This window comes from Leptopilina boulardi, unplaced genomic scaffold (genome assembly GCF_019393585.1).
Source record: "Leptopilina boulardi isolate dan_hultmark-lab unplaced genomic scaffold, ZJU_Lbou_2.1 LbouV2_278, whole genome shotgun sequence".
NCBI classification, from domain to species: Eukaryota; Metazoa; Arthropoda; class Insecta; order Hymenoptera; family Figitidae; genus Leptopilina; species Leptopilina boulardi.
Window position 1 is genome coordinate 4,278,360 of NW_026137838.1, and position 24,428 is coordinate 4,302,787.

A 24,428-nucleotide genomic window follows, 5' to 3' on the forward strand; every position below is an offset into this window, starting at 1 on the left:
AAAAATTAAATTTTTGAAATATGTATTGTAAATTAGATAACGAATTTTTGTCATTTTTCGTTAAATTTTTTTTAGTTTGTGAAATTTTATTTGAAATTATATTATTAAAACTGTCAAATTATACATATATATTATTAAATGCATTTTAATTAATTTTAATGAATTAGATTGAATGTAATGAATTCATTAAATTGTATTATGTAACATATTTTAAATTACATGTTTTATTATTTCAATTGTATTTCGTTATTATTATTTATATTCCATTTTATTTTGATTTTAAGGAAAATATTTTTGTTTTTAATGTAAAAAGTTCCTGAGATATGAAGATTGTAATTGATTACAATTCAACATTTAGATAATTTATTATTAAGATTTTCAGTGAAGAAAAAAATAACAGATATTTAATCGGAGCCTATTATTTATTGGGCTGAATCACATGTTTCGCATTATAATTAAAAATGTTACAGAATGAAAAATAGTTTTACTATTACATATTTTGTATTAGTACATTTTCTGTTTTGAGTAATTGTAGAAATATATATTCTTAAGAGTTTAACAACTGTTACGAATGATTTATATGGAAAAAAAAGGAGGACAAAATACTCGTTCCAGTAACGCTAGTTATAAAAGTATTAAAAAAAAATGTATCAGATTAGAAGTATTCAATTTCTTCCAATTTAAGTATACTTATCTCGCTGTCATCTATTTTTAACTACAATTTTTTTTCTTTTAAAATGTGTTTAAATATTATTATATATTCAAATGTTTTTCATTAACAAATACATAGAAATTACTATTTTACATTTATATATTTTCCAATAGTTAGAAGCATTTTTTTCCCTTTGCAAAATCTTAGAAGAATTGAAAACTACTTCTAAAAAATCAGGCTTAACTTTGATTTTTCATTCTTAACAGACTATTTCTGAATTTTTTTTTTCAGAATTCTAATCTAGTAAATATAAATCACAAAAGGCTAATTCTTAAGCACTGGGTTAAAAATAAGTGGAAATATTAAAAAAAAAGTATTTTTATAAAAACTTAGATTTAAGAGTTTTTTTCACACTGGACTTTTTTCGACTAATTAGCATTTTCTTAATGACAAATATGGCCGCGTGAATCAGACTTGATGTCTGTTAAAGACAATTTACCTAGAGTAGTATTTCCAAAAAATAATAATTTAAGAATATTTTTCATTTTTGTGAATAAAAAAATATTTAAACATTTAATTAAATAAAAAATATTTTTTTATCAAATTTTTTTTTGATTTTGAGAATTAACTTTTGGCAATGACTACTAAGGTGAATTATCTTACGAATAGATTAGAAATTATAATCTATTATAGCCTAACATTTACAATTAGACCTATTTACAAAATTTACAATTCGTATCTTACTAATACTGGTGAACACGTATTTTTTTTTACACGTTTGAGTTCTAAATTTCGTTGAATCAGCCAAAAAAAAATTATTTTTTAAATCACATTGATATTTTTTATTTAAAACTTAAATTCTTTTGAATTCTTTTTTTTAAAAGTACTTTGGCTAATAAGTGATTCCGATTTTGAAAGGCGATTAGTCTAAAGAGTTTGAGATCACTGCACAGTTTGAAATTGTCCACGAATGCATAATTCGTCAGCAATTGTCGACAAAAGAGGCAGTTGACCCACTCGCTATTTCCGCATAGTCACGTTTACTTGTAGAACACAATCTGCTGGAGAAATCCGTTTCCCTTTTCCTGTAAGTATTCAAATTTGTTATTTTTTTGTAAATGTCTATTCATTTGAATTAAGACAAACGAATTATTTCAAAAATAATTACTCTTAATTAATTTATTAGTAATTATTTTTGTACTCTTATTTTTATTTATAAACATACCCTCTTCCCGGAAGTTCCATGATGTCGACGAGGATGCTATTAACGTATAAATGATCATTGCACCAAAAGAAACAAAGAGAACGAGGTTGTAAGACATCCATGTCATAAGCCCATGATAGTTCAACTCGTCGAATTTTGCCTATTTCACCAATTGCTCCTCCAGGATGGGCCACCACCATTCGAGTTGATGTACCATGTTCCAATTTCATGTAACCACTGCAAGAGATTTTTATTTTAACACAATTCGTAAATTTAATTATTTACTGGAAAAATGATTTAATTATAAAAATTAATTTGAATACTACCTAGGAGTAAGATCAATATTTCGAATGATCCCATTCTCAGCGTGAAAAGTAACTTTTATGAAACCCTGAACCCAACTCTCGGCAGTTGGTGGCCTAGCTAGATTTATAGTTATCCTATAATGTCTTCCTAGAAAAAATTATTTCAATTATTAATTTAATATTAATTAAATATAAAATATCTAATAAAATGATTATTAATAAAGAACTCACTACAATAAGGATCTTCTTTTCCAGTACTGAAGAAGAATTTAGATCCCAATAAGGACGAGACATCCTGACCCATTGCCTGACGTTTAACTAATGCAGGACTTGTATCAGCGTGATATCCCATAACACCGCAACTCAAACTATTTTTGCTCTTACAAGAAAAGCATTCACCCTTAAGAAAACTCGAATAACTACCACACTCGTGTGCAACATACTGACACTTTGAATTGATGCTCTCAATAAAGAGTTTTATCGCTCGTACATGATTGCAAGCCACTAGAACACGTGACGCCTCCTCTAGACCCTCACGAATCAATGTCAATGGTAATGAAGGTGTTGTCTCACTAAGATCTGTACAGCCAGGTTGTTCCTTTCCATTATTTGGATAGAAGTCCAAATGACCGCACGGTTGGCTCATCCCGTACCCTGGAAATCCTTATAGTGGCTATAGTTATCCTAGGATCGACTCAAAGATACCCAGTGAAATATTTTTTTTCATATTTATAATATAGAAATTATATTCTAGAAGAAGCTTTCATCATCTTTCAACTTCTGTAAAAAACGTTTATAGGAAAAAGAAAAACCAATTCTTCGATTTGTTTATAATTTAACATACCTAAGAAGAGAATACTCTTCCCATCAGTGTGAATAACGTCGACTAATTGAGCGTCAGTGTAATCCAAACGTAAATGATTTGGCATCCCTTGAAAATATGGTTCTGCTGGATCGAGACCAGTTATTCTGCCAATTGCTCCTTCTAATTTTTCACCTGCATATCCAGCCGTGTGTGCTCCGAGACTGTGGCCAATTATATGAACATTACTCATATCTAGACCGTAGTTTACCTACAAAAATAATATTTACATTTTTTCATACCTTAATTATTTAAATAAAAAATTTCCAGATTAAATTTTATTGATTAATTTAAAAATTTAACTTTTTTTACGATTTTCTAATCATTTTTTTGTCTTCTTCAGGTTTTATTCAGTTTTGAAAAATAAAATCTATTTTTCAGAATAAAAATCGCTGCCATTTCTAATATTAAATTTTAATTATATATTTTATTATTTTTTTTAAAAAAAGAGAAAAGAAAAAACCGACCTGAAGGTGTTTGATGAGATTTGCAATTTCGAGACCAACGAGTCTTGTATTTGCCGTGGCTTGAGTGTAAAGAGGAAGACTACCACCGGCCCAATCGACAATGATGACGTTGTAATCACCATGCTTGAGTAGCTCATTTCTCATCTCCTGCGATGAAGAAAATAAAAAAATTAGACATCGGAAATCACGTTTTACAGTTTTTTAATTTTCTATTATTATTTTTATTATTATTATTATTATTACTTTCATTATGCATGCATATATACAATGTCGATTAAAATCTATCTCATCTAACGTCGATCTCTAACACACTCGGCAATTTAATAGAGACTTCTTCTTCCGTCTACATTGTGCAGATATAAAAGTATGATATGACTCGTGATACTGTCTTCGTAGTTCCGAGGAAGATAATTTACACAAATTACCAGTTTGTTCTATTATTAAGTGTTAATAATTAACCATCAGTCTCATTTGCAGTGTTCAATTATTAATCTTGGTATTAATTTTCCCTACAGTCTAAATTATATATATATACAGAAAATTTTTCTGAGGATTTCTTAACAGTCACTTTATTACTTTCACGATTAAAAAAAAATTAGTCTCTAATTAGCTATTATTAAAATTAGTTTGCAAAAGTTGAAAAAGAAATATTTTTTTAAAATTCAAATTCATTTCAAAATAAGTTATATAAAAGATAAAAACAATATAATGATAAATATAAAAAGATCGGCTTTTGCTAGATTGATAGCTATAAAACGGATGTAATAAAAAAAAACAACTAATGTCTCACCTTCACCCAATTGCTGAGTGGCGTGTCTATAAAACCGTGTATGATCAATTTTGTTTTCCTCTCTGCATCAAAGTTCGATCGTTTTATTGACTTATCCTTACTTGCTATTAAAACTTGGCCCTGATAAAAAAAAAATTATTGTATTAAATTATTATTAATTATTATTATTATTAATTAAATTATTAGAATACTGTATTAATTTAATTATTCAACTATTAAAAAAACATACTTCGGTAGGATTTTCATTGGTGTAAAGTATGAACCTTGTGTTAATGACCTCTCGAGGCAAAGGAAATACATTAAGAGGTCGATGAATGAGATGATACCAACTTCTTGTGATGTTTAGACATCCCAGCTCACCATAACAGCGTGTTTCATTTTCAACTGAAAAATAAAATTTCAAATCATTTAATTTCTAAATTAATAACTTAAATAATAATTTGTATTATCGAAATTATTTATTTTTATTTTTACGCTTGACTGTTCAAATCGTGACTAAAAAATGAGAATTGCACACGCATCGTAACAGTTTTCAAATCAGGCAACAATGAGGAAGCTGTATACGATTATAGAAACACGAGACTTTTTTTTATCTTTAGACACATTCGTGTGTAAATTGTTTCCCTTTTTTTTCGAAAAAGGAATACTTTTGTGATATGCTCTACTTTCTACAATTTATATTTTATTCATATAAATATATATAATTAATTATGAATATGATTTCCTCAGTATATGTATATATATGGAATTACATAAAATCTTGTGAAATTATTGAAAATACTATATTTTTTTAATAAAAACGCAGTGAACCTGTAAATTATATACATATATTTATAATAAATTATTATATGTTCTATACTTTATTCCATATGTATTTTTTAAATTTCACTTAAATCGCGGCCATTCAAACAATTGCATCAACTAATAAAACATTGCTGTGTATTTTACAATAAAAGACATTAATTTTTATCAGTAAAATATTTGTTTCCCTTTTGACAAAGATATAATTGTTTTTAGAAAAATATATTATTATTTCGTAACTAATTTCCTTTTTATTACATATATAATTTAATTACAATAAATAATAAAACAATCAGTAAAACTGATTTTGTTTAAAAGACAATAACAGATTCTTAAGAATCGATGTAAATTATAGTCTTAAAAAAACGTGTCTAACTCAATTTTCCTATGCCAACAAAGTAAATTCGTTTTCCGGTGACATATGAGAAGAAAAAGATAAGAAAGTCATGTATTTAGTAACCTTTACTAAAAGGTTTTCTTGTATCGTTTGCTATAAGCGATGTCGATAAGAAAGGTGAAAACTGCAATAAGTTATAAAAGACACGTGGTACGATAAAAGAAAGTCGTGTAGTCAAGAGTCTATTCTGGGAAACTGGAATTCGTCTACTCATCAAATTAATAATTGAAAAAAAAAGAAAAAAAATTGAGATTTTGACTTTAATTATAAATTAGACTCTTTTTTTAAAAATGGATCTAAGATAATTACAGGGTAGCCATGGGATGTTGACTTCAATTCGATCACTGCGTGCCCATTGCCAAGGGTCCAGGATTCCAGCGGAGCAGAGAATAGGAGCCAATGCGACAAGGAGCAATACCAATGCTCCTTCTCCCTTGGCGCCTCCATGTTTTCTCGCACCGCTCCTCCTCATTCTACAAAAAAAAAAAGAAAAAAGCTTATAATTTATTTTAAAATAAATAAATAATTATAAAAGATTGTTTAATTACTTTTAAACAATAATTTTAATTATTCTGAAAAATTTCTTTTTCTCCTTTTTTGTATATATGTATAAATTATATTTTTATAAATTTAATTATATAATAAATAAAGAATGAAGTTTATATAAAGTTTTTATTATCCTAAGCACGAGGCATTGTACCGAAAATTTTCTGCACGTTGTATTATCATAATTTTACTATTTGTATGCACTGGAAGAAAAGTATGGTTGTAAAATATTTTATAACGCGGAACACACCAGAGAAGACGAAGTTCAAGTGACACAAAAATAAAATTTCTATATTTAATTTTATTCGTTTATTATATATTATGTATATATGTTTTTTTTGGGTGTCTGTATTCGTTTTGTTGTGTCATACAAAATTTAATGAAAATTCCATAAAAACTTTCAAAGCTCATATATTGGATTATTTCATTTCATCAAAACAAGTTTATGTTTTGAAATAATAATACACAGCAATAAAATAAAAATTTAAACAATTTTTAAAAAAGAAAATAAATACCTTTTTTGAGGTTACTTCAATTTGTTGTTTTTTAAAAGGATGACCGAATTTAAGTGTCATCTCCATCATGAAATTTTTATTTGTTAACCACAAAATTAAGGAAAACAACTATTATTCACTTAATAAGTCATAGGTAAATAAAAAATAACACTAATTATTATTATAAATATTAGTTATCCTGACTTTTCCATTGTTTACAAAATGTCTGCGCAAAAATCGTTCATTTTCATTTATTTTGCGCAGACCGGAAGTAAATCAAATGTTACATCATTAGTCAAGATAACAATTTTATAAAATATAAATAAATGTTTTTAATTAAATATTAAAGTTAAAAACCATAATTGGCAATGCCTCAGCTATTATAAAAAGACATAAAAATGCAATTCTATTATAAAAATAAAGTAATAATAGAGTAATTGTATTTTAAAACATGTTAAAAAATATTATTAACTGCAAATTCGAATGTAACATTGTCCACCAATCAGAATCAAATATTGAAAATTGCAGCCAATCAGAGCACAGAAGCCCGCTCCCTCATCACTTTCGATGAAGAATTTGCACAAGGATGTCGTTTTTCTTCAACTTCCCCATATTTCACCTCCAAAAAGGTAAATATATTTGATTTTTTATATAAATTTTCATATTATAACTATTTCCTAGACTAAAGGGCATGATATTTCCTAAAAATTGTTTTAAAATATGCCCAATAAATGCCAAAATATTATCTTTATTTCGCCTTTTACCCCCGAGAATTTTTCAACCATTTCATTATTGCATATTTAAGGGACAAAAGTGGTCAAATTATTATAAAACTGATTTAAAATTTTGTTTTTCGAAAAGTATTTTAATATTTCAAGTAGAAATATATCGAAATATCATTTTTATTGCAAAAATGTTGCAAAAATCGAATAGAGGTCGCTAATCCCTAAAACGACGCCATCTTGGAATATGGCGTCGGTCAAACCGCAGGGGGTAGCAGAACAATAAACAGTAATTGTTGTTTCTTCAGCTTATTGTTGGGTGATCAGTGATGCGATTATGAAAAAGATGAGTTGACATCTATTCTTGATGGGCTTTTCTATCCTTGGTCTTGAAAGGATATTTCCTGGGGTCAAATTATAAAGCCTTCATCATCCTCCGTGGGACAATATTGCTCGTAAGTATAATGAAAAATATTTTCTTTTTTTTTCCATAAATTTCAAATAGGTAATATAATAATCGGATGGAGAAAAAAGGTATTTAAGAGCCTCTTTTCAACATTTTTAATTAACCTGAGAGTAAGAAAAAAGGGGTAAAAATTTTTTTTGCTACATTTTTATATGTTGTGAAATTGTAGGTTATGTCTTTTCCAGTGTTTCTATCTGAATCTGTAGTTTTTAATTTTGTTCTTATTTTTTCTCTATTGGATAAAATCAAAGATTTTAATTATTAATCTAGGTGTAATAAATTTAATTATTTAATTTGCTTGGAGAAAATTAATTCAATTTTAATTTGTTTGAAACTTTTTAACTTTCAGGATTTTTTTTAGATAGATTTTTATTTACTATAATAAATTTACATAATTTTTTGTTTTTTTCACATGAAAATGAAGAGGTTACAAAGAAAATCAGCGAATTTTCATGGGGCTCATTCAATCGCAACCATTGAGCAGTCAATCTTCCTTCTTCTTCTACATATTTTTGGTAAGTTTTTTAACAAAATTTATGATTTCCATTTTTTCGATTATTAAAAAAAAAAAATGTTTAGTAGCTTTTTTCTAAAATTATTTTAATTTAATTATCTTAATTTGATGAAATTTTGTTTCGGTAAAAATTGAATTGGAAATTTCCTATTTTTTTAAAAAATGAATTTATACAAAAATAATTTGACAAATCATGTAATCAAAACACTAAATTGGCAACATGATGAGTCTTTTGGACTTTTGGATATATGGCTAGAATATTCTAATAGTATAAACTGTTCTCTCTGCAAACTTATGCAATGGCAACGGCCTCTATTATGTCACTTAAAGTCCAACGTGCTCGAGGTTTACTTTTATATATTTATATATTATGTCATCTACGATTCGCGACATTGTGAATATATTATTGCATATATATATATAAAACGTTAAAGGTAATCGATTTACTTAACGTAACCTGAATATCGTTAATGTCTCGGTTTTACATTACCATTTACAATTAAAAAGTATATAATTAATTTTTGACTTTTTCTCCCCTTGTTCGAAATTTCTCTGAATTAGAAAAAATAATTATTTTACAATTATATAAGAATAATTATTATTATAATCTTATTATCATTTTTTATATATATTAATCTCTGATTTGTACACAAATTGTATTCAATTTTCGTTTCAAGGCTAAGTTCCTTGACTGTAAATTAGAGAAATGGCAAAGAATAGCATTTTTACTTAACACTGCGTCAACGAAATATTTCAATAAAAGTGCACGTGCTTTAACGTGAGGTGAATTACAAATTTCTTTCAAATTCGCCACACTATTGCAAATTATTTTACTCAAGATTTTTACATTGGATGTTCTCCAAAAATGGAAATTCAAATTGAAAGCCTTTCTTCAGATTCTTTCGCAGTCTTTTTCTCATTTGCAATGCTTTTATTCTACTTATTAAAATTTGAAAATTTACCCCTTTTCTTTTTTTCTCGCCATAAATATATATGAATTAATTAAATAATTGTTTTAAAGTTCATTTGAAAAATATGCGCTTTATTTTGAATTCATCTCGCGATTGATTCTGTATTAATAATAATAATGAATAATTACAATAGCCAATTAGAAATGCAAAATGAAAACGAAAGAAAAAGTAAACTGAAAAACATTAAAACATTTTAAAAAGGAAAGTGGTTGTACAATAAAATCGTTAAAATTTGAAAGTATTCATTCTTGAAAACACTTTCGTTAAAGTTGAAATGCACTTAAAATGTAAACCAACTTTCGAAATTCGAAATTTTTTTTTTTTTTTTTTTTAAATGTTGAAAATTAAGTTTTGAATATTTTTTTTTGTCTTATTTTTCTATTTTTTTCTTTTGAGTATTTTCTTTGGTTACTTGTTCAAACGAGATTCAATTTAAAAATATTTTTTTTAACAAAGCTTTATTTTTTAAATAATCGTTTTTTAAATTAACAAAATTTTCATCAATATTATAAATTAAAAAACAATTGTGTAAATCAAAAATTGCATTTAACGGTTAAAAAGAAGAGTAACGGTAAAATAATACGAAAACAACAATATTAAATTCAAGAAATTTCGTAAAAAAAAAGAAACAAAAAATATGATGCGAGTTTAAATTAAAAAAAAAAAAAAAACAACAAATTTCTGTTTGGTTTGAAATTGGTCCAGATAAGTGGCCAAGTAGAAATCACCTTGTGGTTATCCAGGTGCGAAAATAATATCATATTGCCTCTTTTCATTGACATGAATGTCACGATTATTTGAGAAAGAAACTTTTTTGACGTAATTTCTGCGTAGTCATCCCGCGTGTACTCAAATCAATTGGAGACGAAAGTGGCTTCACAGAAAAAAAAAAAAAAAAAAAGAATATATATCGAAAATAACAAGTATATACATATATTTATATGAAGAAAGAAGCTGTTTGGCCAGCTCAGCGGGAGGACCACATTTCACTTCAAGGCAAAGTTCCATTCCGCTTTGGGAATTAAATAATTATTATTTCGAAAGCGAGAGTGTACATTGTGGCCCAGATTTGGCGTCCTTCCCCCCGGCAATGTTTCTGTTGAACCATTTCCTGTACATCAGCTCCAATTAATAAATTTCTCTCTCATCTTTTTTTTTTTTCATCATGTTGTTTGTTTACAAACATACTTCTCAGTTATTGACAGTATATATAATTTTTTTTTACCAATCTTTACGAAATTACGAAATCATAAAAGAAAATAACCCTGACATTGGAAAAATTAAGAAATATTTTTATCTGAAAACAAAATATGGAAATATATAGAATAATTGACTACGACTTTTTTTTAATTATAAATTTTATTTATAAATTCTATTTTTTCACAGGATATTGAAGAAGAATTTTCAGAGTGAATCAGTCAATTTTCATCGTATCATCTTTCCTGCACATCTGGCAATCAATCAATCATTGAGATCAATTGGAGTCAGTCTTCCATCTCTTTCCACCAGTTTCGGTAAGTTTTTAAACAATTTAATTTATTTAATTTTATTTTATTTTGATTTAAAAAGGTATTTTTTTCTATACATTTCATTTTTGGATGTGTTTCGTTTTTTTCAATATCTTCAAAGTTGATTGTTTTTTGTACAATCTAATTGGATCGAGATATAGAAATCTAAATTTTTGATCTAGATTCGCGAGTGAATGAATTTTAGAGTGAATGTATAAATAAATTCTTGTGGGATATTTGAGAGTGCGAGAATATATATATACGCTTTTGCAAAGGAAGAAAGTCGACTAAACGGGCCAAGGGGAAAGTGGATCTGGCGATAGGGTAGTAGTGCTATTTAACGATCGCGAATCGATGAACGTTATATGTAGATGAATAAATAAAAATTTCAATCCAACATTAAATCTCAGATCAGGACAAATTACATAAACCGTTGCGCGGAACTTCATATATATATATAGACGCTATGAAACTTACATTGCGCGATAGAAAATAGCGCACTTTGTGCAACACTAAACCAATGCCTATAAATCGTAATCGCTTTATTACACATTCTTTCGTGCAATCTAAAATTTAAACTTCACTCTATTATTACCGACTCAACATTTATATTGCTTTTTTTTTTTATTTATTTTATTTTTCCGCACTCATATATCTTTTGACAATAAATGAAGATTGCAAAATTTTTCCCTTCTCAATAAAATTAAATTCCTTTTTCTTAGACTTGCCAAAAAAATTTTCTTTTTTAAAAAATATTTTATAAAATTATAAATTTATAATTTTATTATTATTATTATTATTTATTATAAAATTCTTCCCTTCTCAAGAAAATTAAATTCTTCTTTTTAAACTTGCCAAAAAAATTTTCTTTTTTAAAAAATATTTTATAAAATTGTAAATTTATAATTTTATTATTATTATTATTTATTATAAAATTTTTCCCTTCTCAAGAAAATTAAATTCTTTTTTTTTTTAGACTTGCCAAAAAAATTTTCTTTTATAAAATATTTATAATATAAAAATAATTTTTGAAAATAATTATTCAATATTAATTTTTAAAATAATATTATTTTAAAATTATGTGGTTTTTTTTTGGAAAAAAAATTATCCCTTTCCTTTAATGTCAAAATAGGATTAAAAATTAAAATTTTTTTGTTATACTTTTATAAAATAATGAGATGTCTCTCTCTCTTTATTTGTAACATGTTTCTATATATCTATATATATATACTTTCAAAGTTAACGATAAATGTCAAGGACAATTGTACAATTGAGTTTATCTTTTACGTTTCATATATTTTTTTAATTATTCATTTTAGAAAGTTATGATTTGTAATATTATCAAATTAAAATGTATAAATAATTTGTAAAAAGGATAAAATTATTGGCAAGTTTACATATTGGTAATAAATTAGAATATAATTATAAATTCATTAGTCTCAGTGATGAATTGTATAAATGATAATTAAATTAAATCTATATCAATAAATATCCATTTTCGAAGAAAATTAAGCAAATTTTTTAAAAAAGAAAGCCACTTTTAAATAAATTTTCCATTTTTAATTAAAAAAAAAAAACAATAAATAAAATTTCTATCTCATAAAATTAAGAATTATAAATATATTATAGATATTTATTTGTAAATGAAAAAGAATATATTATCGTCTTAATCACAATTTTCAGTCTAGCTTTCTATATACACTAGACAATAATGCAAAAGTAGTGTGTATTTCTTTTTGCAAAGGAATATTTTCATTAAATAAACTTTCACTGAAAGTATCCATCTATTAGTTTATTTTCCTACATTCAAGTTAAAACATTCCATCACGTCGGATTTTTTTTTTTTTTTTCTTTTTTTCTTTTAGTGAAAGAACATGAAGTACTTAGCCCAGCAAGTAAATTGAGTTGTTTTATGTAACAGCGATGTCACTTGTTTATTGCATGTATCAATTGCGTAATTTTTATATCGCACTTACGTAAAACAACAAATGCAATCATGAGGGAGAATTATTAAAAAAAATCTCGCGCAAAATTCATCCCGAAATTGATAATATTCGTTATCAAATAATACCTGTGTCAATTTAGATCAGATTTTTTTTCTAAAAAATAAAATTTTTAACGTCATGTAGAAAGAGTTTTTTTTATAGAAGAGATATTTGATAAGTTTTTTTTTTTTTTTATCAGAAGGAAGTAATCTTTGTCATGAGAGGAGAAAGAAAGTAAACATTGAAATAATTTGTATCAAGATTTTTTTTTTTTTGAAAAAAACACGCTCGAGTGCCCTGATTATTGTGGTGACAGATGATCTCAATTTTTCCTTTCGTTTGTGATAGATATATTTTTCTTATTTTCCAAGAGTGTTGAGTGCACTTGGCAGAAGAAAAATTTCCTCGACATTTTTAACGGGTGGTAATTGGCCGAATGGACGTAACTCCGAATGGCGAGTCGTTACCACCGTGACTAATTACACAGGAAGTCAATCTGAGAATGCATAGAACGTCTCTGCTAGATCTGATAAATTTATTATTATAATAACTTCCATTCCTTCTAACATAATAAATTGCTTCGCCTCTTTAAATGTCAATTGCAATTTTTAATATAGAATTTTGATTTCAAAAAGCAATTTTAAAAATTTTCATTTGAAACATAATAGGAATTAATTAATTATTAATTTTTATTTATCATTTCGTTTTTCTGAAAAATGTGCAGCGAACATTTTTGCATAATATTCAGAAAATATTTTATTTAGAAGCTTATGAGACTTCCATGCGAGGAATTATGTAAAGCGTGTAAATTACAATAAAGATATTTACTATAGACATTTATGGCAATGTTACCGATCATCGTCGTAAAACAGCTTTTCACCTTTTGTAAATTTCCAAATGACGGATAATAATAATTATTGTCAATTTGTGTTATTTATTACGGGAATCATCCCTCCCATCATCTCGAAATAAACAAAAATTTCTATAATAAATCTCATAAAATTAAAATTGAATATATGATGTACAAGGAGAGTTTAATAAAACATAAATATATGTTTTTTTTTCTCTCTCTCCTTGTATTTAATATACGACCAAGTTCGAGGTTGAGACACGTGAGACACTTTCTCTCTTGGTATCTATATAGACGCGATAGTTTCTGAAATAGTTCATATATATATATTGACATATGGAATATTAAAAATGAGTATATTTTTCGAAAATCCAAATCATCATGACCTAATCCAATATCTTAATCTCTTTAACGGAGGAGAAATGCTTTCGAGTCCACTTTATATCGATCTTTATTTACGATGACGTAATTTCACCTTTCTCTCTTGTGTTTTCATCCCAAAGAGACTGGTTGCCAAGTTGTGTAATGTACCCAATGAATTCGCAAACAACCAGAAGGAGAATATATATATATATATCGAAATGATCTTCGTGAACGCAAGCGTCCTTGATCGGCCTTGGCTAAAATTCAAATGTGTTTCTTTTTTCTTCTTTCTTTTTTCTAATCAACATTATATTAAATCTTGCGCCAGGAATTATTGTCATCCACAAGGCCACCCAGTTTAAGGTTTTTGACCTGCAAGGTCATTATTCTATGATAAATTATAGTAAGAAAGTCCAGAGGTTTCATCAAACTTTATACTCATGAAAGTTTTTTCAGTAGAAAGAAATATGTTTCTTTTATTGATATCATTTTAAAGTTTCAGTTGATTCAATTCTACTTTATTGAATTTTAATTCAATAGGAAATTTATTTGATATTCATTCGGTGATATCAAATTCAGACACAGTTTTATTGATTGTTGAAAAATTACGATTTATTGAAAAGTTATTTGAATTGCAATTTACAAAATAAATATTAAAAATCAAAGAAAAATTTGTTCCACTAAGGCAGAAATTCCAAGGAGAAGTCTCGCTTGAGCTATTAGGTTTAAATAATTATTTTGAGATTATTTTCTCTATATAGAAATTACTGTTTTGCGTTTCAAGGACAGTAGTAATTTTTGCCTAAATAATGATAATAAAGGATTATTATAATTTCAAGATTGAAGTTTAAAGTAGTCATTGATAATTTTCATCATTTGCCATCTGGGTCTTTATAAGAACTTGCTGTAGTCTGTTATTTCAAATATGTGGGTCAGTGTAAAGGCCGAGAGATGGAAAGCTGTTACTCTGCACGTGCTTGCTATAGATATCATGTCTGTAGTTGTGCGCACGTCATTATTTAACACATACTGTCAATTTCATTACGGTTCTTAAACCCCTATCATCTCCATCGGTGAAAAGTGTTCTCGTCATTCTAATTGTATATTTAAACGCTTCTAAATATCATACTAATTTTCTACTCTTCAATTTTGTCATATATATGCTATAGACTTCAAAATAGAAGCAGAACATTTAGGTTCTGCTTTTGAATCAATAATTTTTATAACTTTGTCAGAAATACTATTGATTCAATAGCGTATACGGAGAAAACAGGGTAATAAAAACAAAGTAAAAAATTATAGGGAGTTTGGTATAATTCTTTGACAGCATGGGAAAAATACTCGAATTCTATGCAACAAGGAAATTTTGTATATAAAAAGAGTAAGAAATTATATATGGAAATTAAAAATACATAGTAGAAACTCTAACTTTGAAAATTTACTTGACGTTGATATTACAATTTGCGTTACACTTGGAGAAATTTAAAATGCATAATGTAATTTTGTGCTTTTTAAATTTAACAATTTTAATTTTGGTATTAAAATAAGCAAAATGGGATTAAAATAATAAGCGTTGCAGATTATTTTAATACCTTATAATTTTCTGTGTGTATAATATAAGTAATCGTAATAGTTTTAGTTACATATTGTTTCAAATCTTTTGGAGTTTGTCTTCTACAGCTTCATTCGATAATTTAAACATGATAAGCTTCATGGTAAAATTTCAGATTAGGAAGCAATATTTTAGTCATGCTTTCAATATAATTTTTGTAGTTTTAATCATTGTTGCGTAGAAGGTTCGTTAATATTTTTGTACTCATTTTGAATTAGTAGAAATTTTAGTTATTTAAATAACTAATTTCTGTATATTTGAAACAAATAAAACGTAATTGATTCAAAAATTATTTGTTTCAATATTTATTTGACAATAGTCAAGTAATCAATTGTTTGAATCAAATAAATTTTTCAATGTAATGATTAAAAGTTTGTACAAACGGATGTTAATACTTCAATTTGGTAGAATTAATCGAATAAACTAATTTTTTAGATTCGCAGTTTTGTCTGCAATCAATTCCACCGGCGCGATGCTACTATTTTCAAGGCAAAAAAAAATTCAGTTTGTAGATAGGTTTTCAGTTTTATCGCACATAATTCTTGTATTACGTATAATATACAATCATCACGTTGCATTAAAAATTGTACGTAATAGTTCTAATTGTATAAAAATATTTTTTTTTTAAATTCAGTATCGTTCGCGTCTTTTTAGAACCCGCGTCTACAAAAACGTGAATTAAAATAAAAATTATTGCACAAATTATAAAAAATTAAAAGACGAAACATTTCAGTACGCGTTAAACATATATAATTTTGCTGATTGAATGTAATTTTTGCGTATATCGAAATGGTTTCTCTTGAAAACGAGTTCTCGCACAAATAAAATAATATATTGCTCCGGGTAGGTAAAAATTTTTCATGGTTCTTCCTTGAATTCGAATGAGGCCAAGATCGTTTGAAAAATACCCTGATATATGTATATAATCTTTCGTTTCTTTTATATTCGAAAGTGGAGAAATAGGTCTCTTTTAATTGAGGTTTGCTGCGATGTCGTAAAAGTTTCAGTCGAACAAGTTTAATTTACGGAAGGTCAATCTCTAAACGTGCGCGCTTTTTTCCTTAATTAGAAAATAAGGAATTCGATTAATAAACCGATTGGAACGGTTTCTTTACAGAAAACTTGTTTTCCTTTCTTTTTTTTTTATATAATAAAACGTACGCGCATTCAACGCTTCAAGCGAAACGATATTTGAATTCAGTATATATAGTAATAGATTAATTTAATTAATTATTTTGTATTTGTTAACGCGAACCATTTAAACTATCATCGATTTTCTTTTTATTGTTATTAGGATGTTATTATTACTGTTAGGATATTCCAACTTTTATTATATTTGCTGATGTATTAGCAAATCCAAAAAAATGAATAGATTTTGATTGATAAATCTAAGGAAGCTTCGGATGATTTAAGCTATATCAGTAATTAGAAGTTATTTTCAACTTTTTATTAATTAACGCGAGAGATTTGTATAGTCATAGAGGAATTACAAATCAAGATCAATGTTTTGAATTATACAGTGTTGTGGATTTAGATGTTGCATGCAGATATTAATCGCTTGTTGGCACGAAACCGTGAAATGACCAGCAATGCATTTTAAAGCAGGTGTAAATGGTTATACGATCAAAATATAATTCCTTCTATGAGGAAAGCGGATGCGGAAGTAATTTCTGTAATATCTATGTAGCTCTCGCGGTGATCTTGCAAGTCAGATAGGCACGAGATCGATTTAATCCTTAGATATATACAGGATGCAGATGCTGCGAAAGCTGTCGAGATTTCTAAGGAATATAAAGAAGTTCCTAATTAATGACTCGCGGGTCATTTCATTTTACCTGACATTATAAGTTTATAATCACACCGTGACTCGATTTGACAAGTCTTTTTTTAAATATGATTTATTAATATCTATGTATTTTTTTTTTGCAAATTATTACTCAAGAATTCTTAGTAATATAAAATAATTAGGTTAGTGATTAACGTGAATTAATTATTATGAAAATTATATTATTAATTCGCGTCAAATTCCTTTGTAAAAGGAGTGTGATTTATGCGACATATTGAATTCTTTAAAGCAATTGAATTCTATTTGAATTTTATGTAATCATCTGTGGAATGCATTCTATAGAATATAATATCCACTCCTTTGGAAAATTATGCAAAACTATTTGGGATGAATTGAATTTTTTTGCTATGCGGTTTTTTTTTATTGCGGTACAAATAAGTATAGTTACCTAAGAATCTACATGCGTCTATATTTTAGAAGAAAATTACTTTTGATTACCATTTTGTAAAATGTTTGGATTTATTTTCTCTATACAAAAATCCTACACGTAAAGTGTTGTAAAAGGATATACTCAAATAATTATTTTGATGATTCTGATTGCTTAATAAATTCCAAGTGAAAATACATTGTGTCAGAATATTCGTGTGAGAAATTTTTATAATAAAAATTTCATTTATTATTAGTTATGAAACAATGGAGGTATTTTAAATAACTTGTCGTTTCAGTTACTTTGAATATTTTCAAAATGAAAAAAAATTTATTTTATGTTTTTAGTACTTTTGCGGTGGTTCTAATTATTATCAGTATTGTTAATTTATATTTCTATCGTTATGGTATTTTATGCAGTAGTTTTAATTATTCGCAGTTTTAAGCAGTGTCAGATTCAATCAATGAAAATTTTAATTTTAATTATTACCAAGTTGAATTATAGATAGTTTCAAATCAATTATTATTGTTTCTATAAGCATTCTAATTTATTGCAATCACGAAATTAATTACCGTTCAAAGTGCGAGCTATGTGAAAATTTTCAACTTTCATTATTATTAGAAATGAAAATCTGCCTAAATATCATAAACTATCTCTAATTCTTTAAATATTTTTCAATTAAACATAATTTTAGAATAGAAATTTTTTTCTCATAATTTTCTTTTTTTTTCTCTTATTTTTTCAGTAAGGGAAAATAATTTCTTTTTAGTCATTTTCATTTTTTTTTTTTTAATAAATTTCCTTGTCCTTTTTTTTGTGAGAAATCGTTTTTATAATAATTTACATATATCAACGAAACGTTTTTGTAAGGACTTTCAAATGCATCATCGCGCAGACGATTTACGGGGATTATCTTGATTGCAGAATATAAGAATGTATATATATATACAAAGTTTTTACCTCTTGGATTTGTATTTGACAAGATTACAGGGGAAACTGCGCGTTGCGGAAGTGTTTGTCGCAGAAAGCGGCAAAGTTCCGCTCCTCGAGACCGGTCGATTTGTTGCGTAACTCATATAAGTTAAGATAGCACGACTGACCTTTAAGAAAAGTTATAATAAAAGCAAAAAGGAATGAACGAAAAAAAAAAATAGAAAAGAAAAGAAAATGAGAGAAAAAAAGAGAACAATGTGAAAAAAAAAATGAGAATTCTTATTGCACCTTTGCGCGTATTTATTGTCATCGACATGATATATAGAGCGGAAATTCAAATGCAAGAGTAATTGTTTCAATAAACCGGGGGAAAACTTTGGTCGGAAACAGCGAAAGTCGCGGAAATAAGGAAGTATTGTTGGACACACAGAAATAATAAAAAAAAATTCATTAATTGCACTTTCAGACAGTTTTTTATCTAATTAAATAATTATTTTATTGCTCATTAAAATTATTACGCGTATACGAATTTTAATTATTTTTTGTTGAATTCTCATATTTCTTTCTATGTAGGTAATTAATTTATTTTCATATATCCTGCGCTTTTTATTTTTATAAAAAAAAAAATCTTAATAATTTTAATAGCTGAAAGATTTAATTATTGATAGTTTCCATCTGTGGGGTAATTTTGATGATATAGAATTTTAGTCTATATGGTACTTTCAGTTTGTTTTTCTAATTATGAATTTTTTTAGTTTCATTACTTTATAGGTTTAATTTTGATGCCACATTTTTTTTCAAATTTGGAAATGATTTTAATTTTTTCTTTTTGCAGATTCTAACCTCTTTTTGGGACAAGAGGCCAACAACCAAAACCAACCAACCAAGATTCTATCCTCGATGGCTTGCGGTGTTTTATCTTGAAGGACACGGAATTCTTCATATATTCAAACTTTTTAGAACTCGGTCTATTTTGACGGTTATTTTTCACATTTTCTGAATGAAAATTTAACTTGAAAGTAGGGATCTCCGAGGGCTAATTAGTTTGAATGAATATCTCCTGGAAGCTGAAAATTCATCATTAAGGTAAATATTTTAATTTATTGGAAAAATTTTATTACAAAAAATTTAGTTGTATTTTTGACGGCCAGAACTCGAAAACTAAGTCATATTTTCAAGATTTTTGTGTTATTCGATTAAAACATTAAAAAAGACATTATATTTTTATAATAATATTTATAATATCTTTATAATGTTTATTTTTATTTTTATAATTTATTATATATCATATGGTTGAACAATTATTGTGCTCTTCAAAAATAGTCCTTGAATTTCCAATTCTAATGATCCATTCATAATATTCAAATGGAACAAAGAAGATTATATAGTTATTACATAATTAAGATGCATAGTTTTAAAAAATTGCTAATTTTGCATAAATAGTTTGCATAAACACTTATTGTTTATTTTAAGGATTGAGAAAGATATATACTGTTTAAATTTACAAAAATTAAAACTTACAATTGTCAATGATACAAAAATAGTAAAAAAAAAACATTTTTAGTGGAAATTATCCTCTTTGCGGTTGACATTTGACGTTCATTTTTTTACTAACTTAAAATATATTATTATAAAAAAAATCGTTTTTATCATACTTTAAAAATAAAATAGAAATTACTTTGTGGTCTTCAGACGAATGATTTACATTTGAATAACTAATTTGATAAATTCGAATTATAAAATTGTTAGTTTTTTTTTAAAGGCGAATATTTAATATGAAAAAATTTTTAGAAAAAATTCTTGAGAAAAAAAAAATGTGCGTATGTGCATACTTTTTTTTTTTATTGGTAGACAACAAAGTTTCCCGAGAGACCATAATGGCCACAAGTGGGAACTTGGTTAGATACTAATTGTGTCCACTATGGCAAGCCACAAGCAGGATTGCAACGTGGAAAGCGCAGAATGTTGACGTTAATAATAAATAGTCGTGGCCTGGACCAAAAATGGGATTGTTGAGTGGAAAGCGCGAGCTCGGTGAAAAGTCGAGAGTACAGTGTTTTATGATGAGAAATATTATTCACAAATGTTGAGAAAAAACGATTATATATTTATGATCTAGAATTATATTCACCCATTAATATTGCATGTAATTAAATTGACAGTATATTGAAAGATCTTCATACTTTCAATTTCAACCTCAATTGACACTAATGAATTCATCAGGAATTCTTTGCGGAGAAAATGAAAAGAGACTATAATTATTTAACTATATATATATAATAACAAATTTCTATTTCTATATGTTTTTTTTAATAATGAATTAAATTAATAAAAAATAAAAAATTATGAAATTAAATAAAATTCTATTCTAAATTACAATAAATGAAGCTACCAATATGACTGAAACTTTAATGCAACTACCAATTCAATTGAAATGGGATATATAATTTTTTTAATCTATTATTTAGAGTTATTATTATTAATTGATATTTATCAACATATTTATAAATGAAAAGATATTACCGATCAAATAATATATAATTTTTTTTTATATATTTGATGAAGAGATAAATAATCGAGATAAAAAATTAATGACTGGTTTTGAGTGAAGGAATGCAATCGTGACTGCAATCACAGTGCGACCTCGAACTTCCTACTTTGATCGCCATGTAAACCTAGGTCGGCAATTATATATTCTCGATAGAATAATTATATATATATATATATGTGGCAGGTTCATTATGTTCAGGCGAATGGCTTCGACACATTTGCATTACGATTTGTCATTTCAAACAATAATTCCATTTTAATTTAAACACTCCTATATATAGCAATATTTTCAAGTTTCTTTCTTTGTTTTCTTTAATTTTCCATAATTGCAAATTTTTGCAAATATAAAAATTTTGTTCGTTAACTAATATTAATTTCTCTTCTATTTTCCGATAAATTCGTGACAATTTAAATTTTAGATTATATAAATATAGATTGATTCGAGTTCTCTAAAAAAATAGACTGAAATAAAAATTCAGTGTAAACAATTGAAAGATTTGAATAAAATATTAACGTAAACAATGTAAATTAATGATATGCACAAGTAGAAAACAAAAATTGTTAATAGTTTGATAGTGCGTCGATACTTGATATACATAAAGTGATTTCTTATTCAAATTCAAGGCGGAAGTATAAAAGTTTTATAGATTCTTGGAAAATGGATGAATTATTCAGGTTGAGATAAATATTAATCGTTTTCTTATATAATTCAATGGATTAATGTTATACAATTTTGTTTTCAATTCTAATTGATATGCGCTTTTTTTATTAATTTTTAATTTCTATTAATTTTCACTTAGTAGCAAAATTATTATGTTATACAACAAATATGTGGGTATTTAATTTGAAAATATTATTTTTATATATTTTAATTATTATATTATTAATTTTTATTAATTATTATATAATTTAAATAAATAGGTTTCAATGAATAAATATATACTCTCTAAATCTGAATTGGTAAAATTAGTAAAAATTTTAACTAATTTGAATTAGTGATTCACTTTTTAGTTTTGAATTAGTAAAATTTAAATAATTTGAATTAGTGATTCACTTTTTAGTTTTGAATTAGTAAAATTTAACTAATTCAAAAGTGAGTCACTGATTTAAATTAGTTAAAATTTTTACTAATTAAAATTAGAGTGATTATTTATGTACCTAATTACCATTAATTTTATTAATTAGAATTGAAATTGAAATGAACTTTAATCCATTGTTAAAATGACATAAACGTTTATTAATTTTACAAATTGTTTAATACAAAGTGTGAAATAAAATATTGTAAATAATAAATGTTCTATAATTGACTCGATCAGGTTATACGTCATTTTAATTCATATGCGTGTGTTTATAATTTGTATTAGTGCTCTGTAAAAGCACATTATACGCCTACACATATAGATAGATTAGTCAGTGTGGAGAAAGCGCGATTCGTTTCTTGACGTTCATATATACATAATTTTATTTATATATATATATACCTTGTCTACAAGGTATAATCAAAATATATATAAATGTCATAAAGAGAATTCCACGTCTCAATTTCCAAAATATATATTCAATCTGACATCGTACAAATCTCTTTTCGATCTTAATTAGTTCTCGCGAGCAAATCAAATCCACATCGGTTTCTCGCCATCACTTTTATATGATGATCTTTTAATAGTAAAAGTCGATTCATCATAAAATCTCGCATCAGTGATGATAATATATAGAAAGTTAGGTAACTGTCGTGTAAAATATCTCCAATCAATTAGAAAAAGGTCTCCTAATTTTCTTTTCTCCAAACTACTCACGTATACTAGAATTTAGAAATTTTAATTTATTGAATTTTAAATGAAACTTTATTTATTAATTGTTAAAATAGGATATTTATCGAATTTTGATACTTTATTTGATCATTGAAATGATCTATCTGGTATTTAAGTTATTGAAATGATCTATTGATCTTTTAATCGATTTATAGATCGAAAGCCTTTGAAACGATTTATAAATTTTTATAATAATTCATTGGTTTTTGAAATGATCTAATACAGGATATTTGGAGTGATCTATTGATCTTTTAATCGATTTATAGATCATTTGAAACGATTTATAAAGTTTTATTTGCTTTTTGAAATGATCTATAGGATATTTGGAGTGATCTATAGATCTTTGAAATCTAAAGATCTTTGAACTTTAATAATTTTGATCTATTTGACTATTGAAATGATCAACAGTAGATGTTATATGAATTTTAGAATTATTATACATTTGTTAGTATTTTTTTTTGAAGTGAACGCCACGTGAATAAACTGGCGGTAAAATTCGAAATGTCAAAATGAAAACCTTGAATAAAAGATAAAGTCATGTTTGTCTATTTTTATATATATGAATTTCGTGCAGGTTTTCTTAGTTTGCAATTCTATTTTGTAACAGACTTCTAGATCATTCAAGTTATGTCTGCCAATAGTGAATGTTTGCATTGAGAAATCGATTTAATTAAACTGATTTAATTGAAAAATAAGAGTATTATTACAAAATCAATGCACACGCGAACTTGCATATTTACCAAACGTAATTTCTTTTTTATTTTTTTAAATCATCAGATTGTTTTTCATGTATATATATCGAATTGAAAAAGTTTTTTCTAAAAGACATTTTTTGCCTTTGTAAAATTTGAGAAGAATTTGCTCACATTTTCAAAGTCACTCTCTCATGTCACAGAGATATCTCCTTCTCTCCTAGCGATAAGCCATGGCTTCCAGTATCAATTGAATACTTGTTCACGTGTTTCTGCAGAGATCCAATAGTCACTCTTGGCACTTGTAGAACGTTAGACTTTTTTTTTCCCACGTTTTTTCAATGGTCACCAAAGAATTTTTCGATTAATTTTTTTTTTTTTCGCTATCGTTAGGTGTTACGAAATCAATGACAACGGAATGTGTAAAAAGAAATGGAGAGAAAGAGAAAAAAAAAAAAAAAAAGCGCGCGAACGTTATATAGAAACTAAAACGTTTCACGGTGAGAGGCCGATGCTCGACTGAATGCACGATGGATTCACTTGTCCTGGAACATTCGCCCACCACCGACACTTGACCATTCACCCAATACCGATCGTTCATTCTATGATGTGATTCCTTTCAAAATTATTTTCCATGTCCAAAAAACCCCAAATTTCTATCTCTTCTCAGTCGCTCAAAATTAGCCCAAAAAAAAAGAAATATGTTGATATTATTGAACC

The 24,428-nt window shown here is 26.4% G+C and overlaps 1 protein-coding gene and 1 long non-coding RNA gene across 4 annotated transcripts; one reads left to right on the top strand and one right to left on the bottom strand.

Annotated features, from left to right (window-relative positions):
* Positions 1–403: 403 nt before the first annotated feature.
* On the bottom strand, positions 404–24,240 carry LOC127281997 (pancreatic triacylglycerol lipase-like). Of its 3 annotated transcripts, none has more exons than XM_051306047.1 (10): positions 23,883–24,240; positions 5,788–5,951; positions 4,510–4,664; positions 4,281–4,400; positions 3,491–3,637; positions 3,006–3,234; positions 2,393–2,815; positions 2,183–2,309; positions 1,878–2,093; positions 404–1,737 (listed from the first exon to the last, which is right to left on the bottom strand). In XM_051306047.1, the coding sequence occupies exons 2-10, from the start codon at positions 5,948–5,950 to the stop codon at positions 1,635–1,637; spliced, it is 1,683 nt and encodes a 560-aa protein (XP_051162004.1). In that variant the 5' UTR covers position 5,951; positions 23,883–24,240; the 3' UTR covers positions 404–1,634. The 3 variants fall into 3 exon arrangements, with proteins under 3 accessions (XP_051162004.1, XP_051162002.1, XP_051162003.1); XM_051306045.1 differs by having other exon boundaries at positions 2,393–2,824; XM_051306046.1 differs by lacking the exon at positions 23,883–24,240 and adding an exon at positions 6,540–6,764 and having other exon boundaries at positions 2,393–2,824.
* LOC127282001 (uncharacterized) lies at positions 7,026–19,736 on the top strand. Its single transcript, XR_007843129.1, has 5 exons — positions 7,026–7,147; positions 7,549–7,695; positions 8,131–8,221; positions 10,578–10,705; positions 19,491–19,736. It is a non-coding gene; the product is annotated as an uncharacterized LOC127282001 (long non-coding RNA).
* Positions 24,241–24,428: the final 188 nt, after the last annotated feature.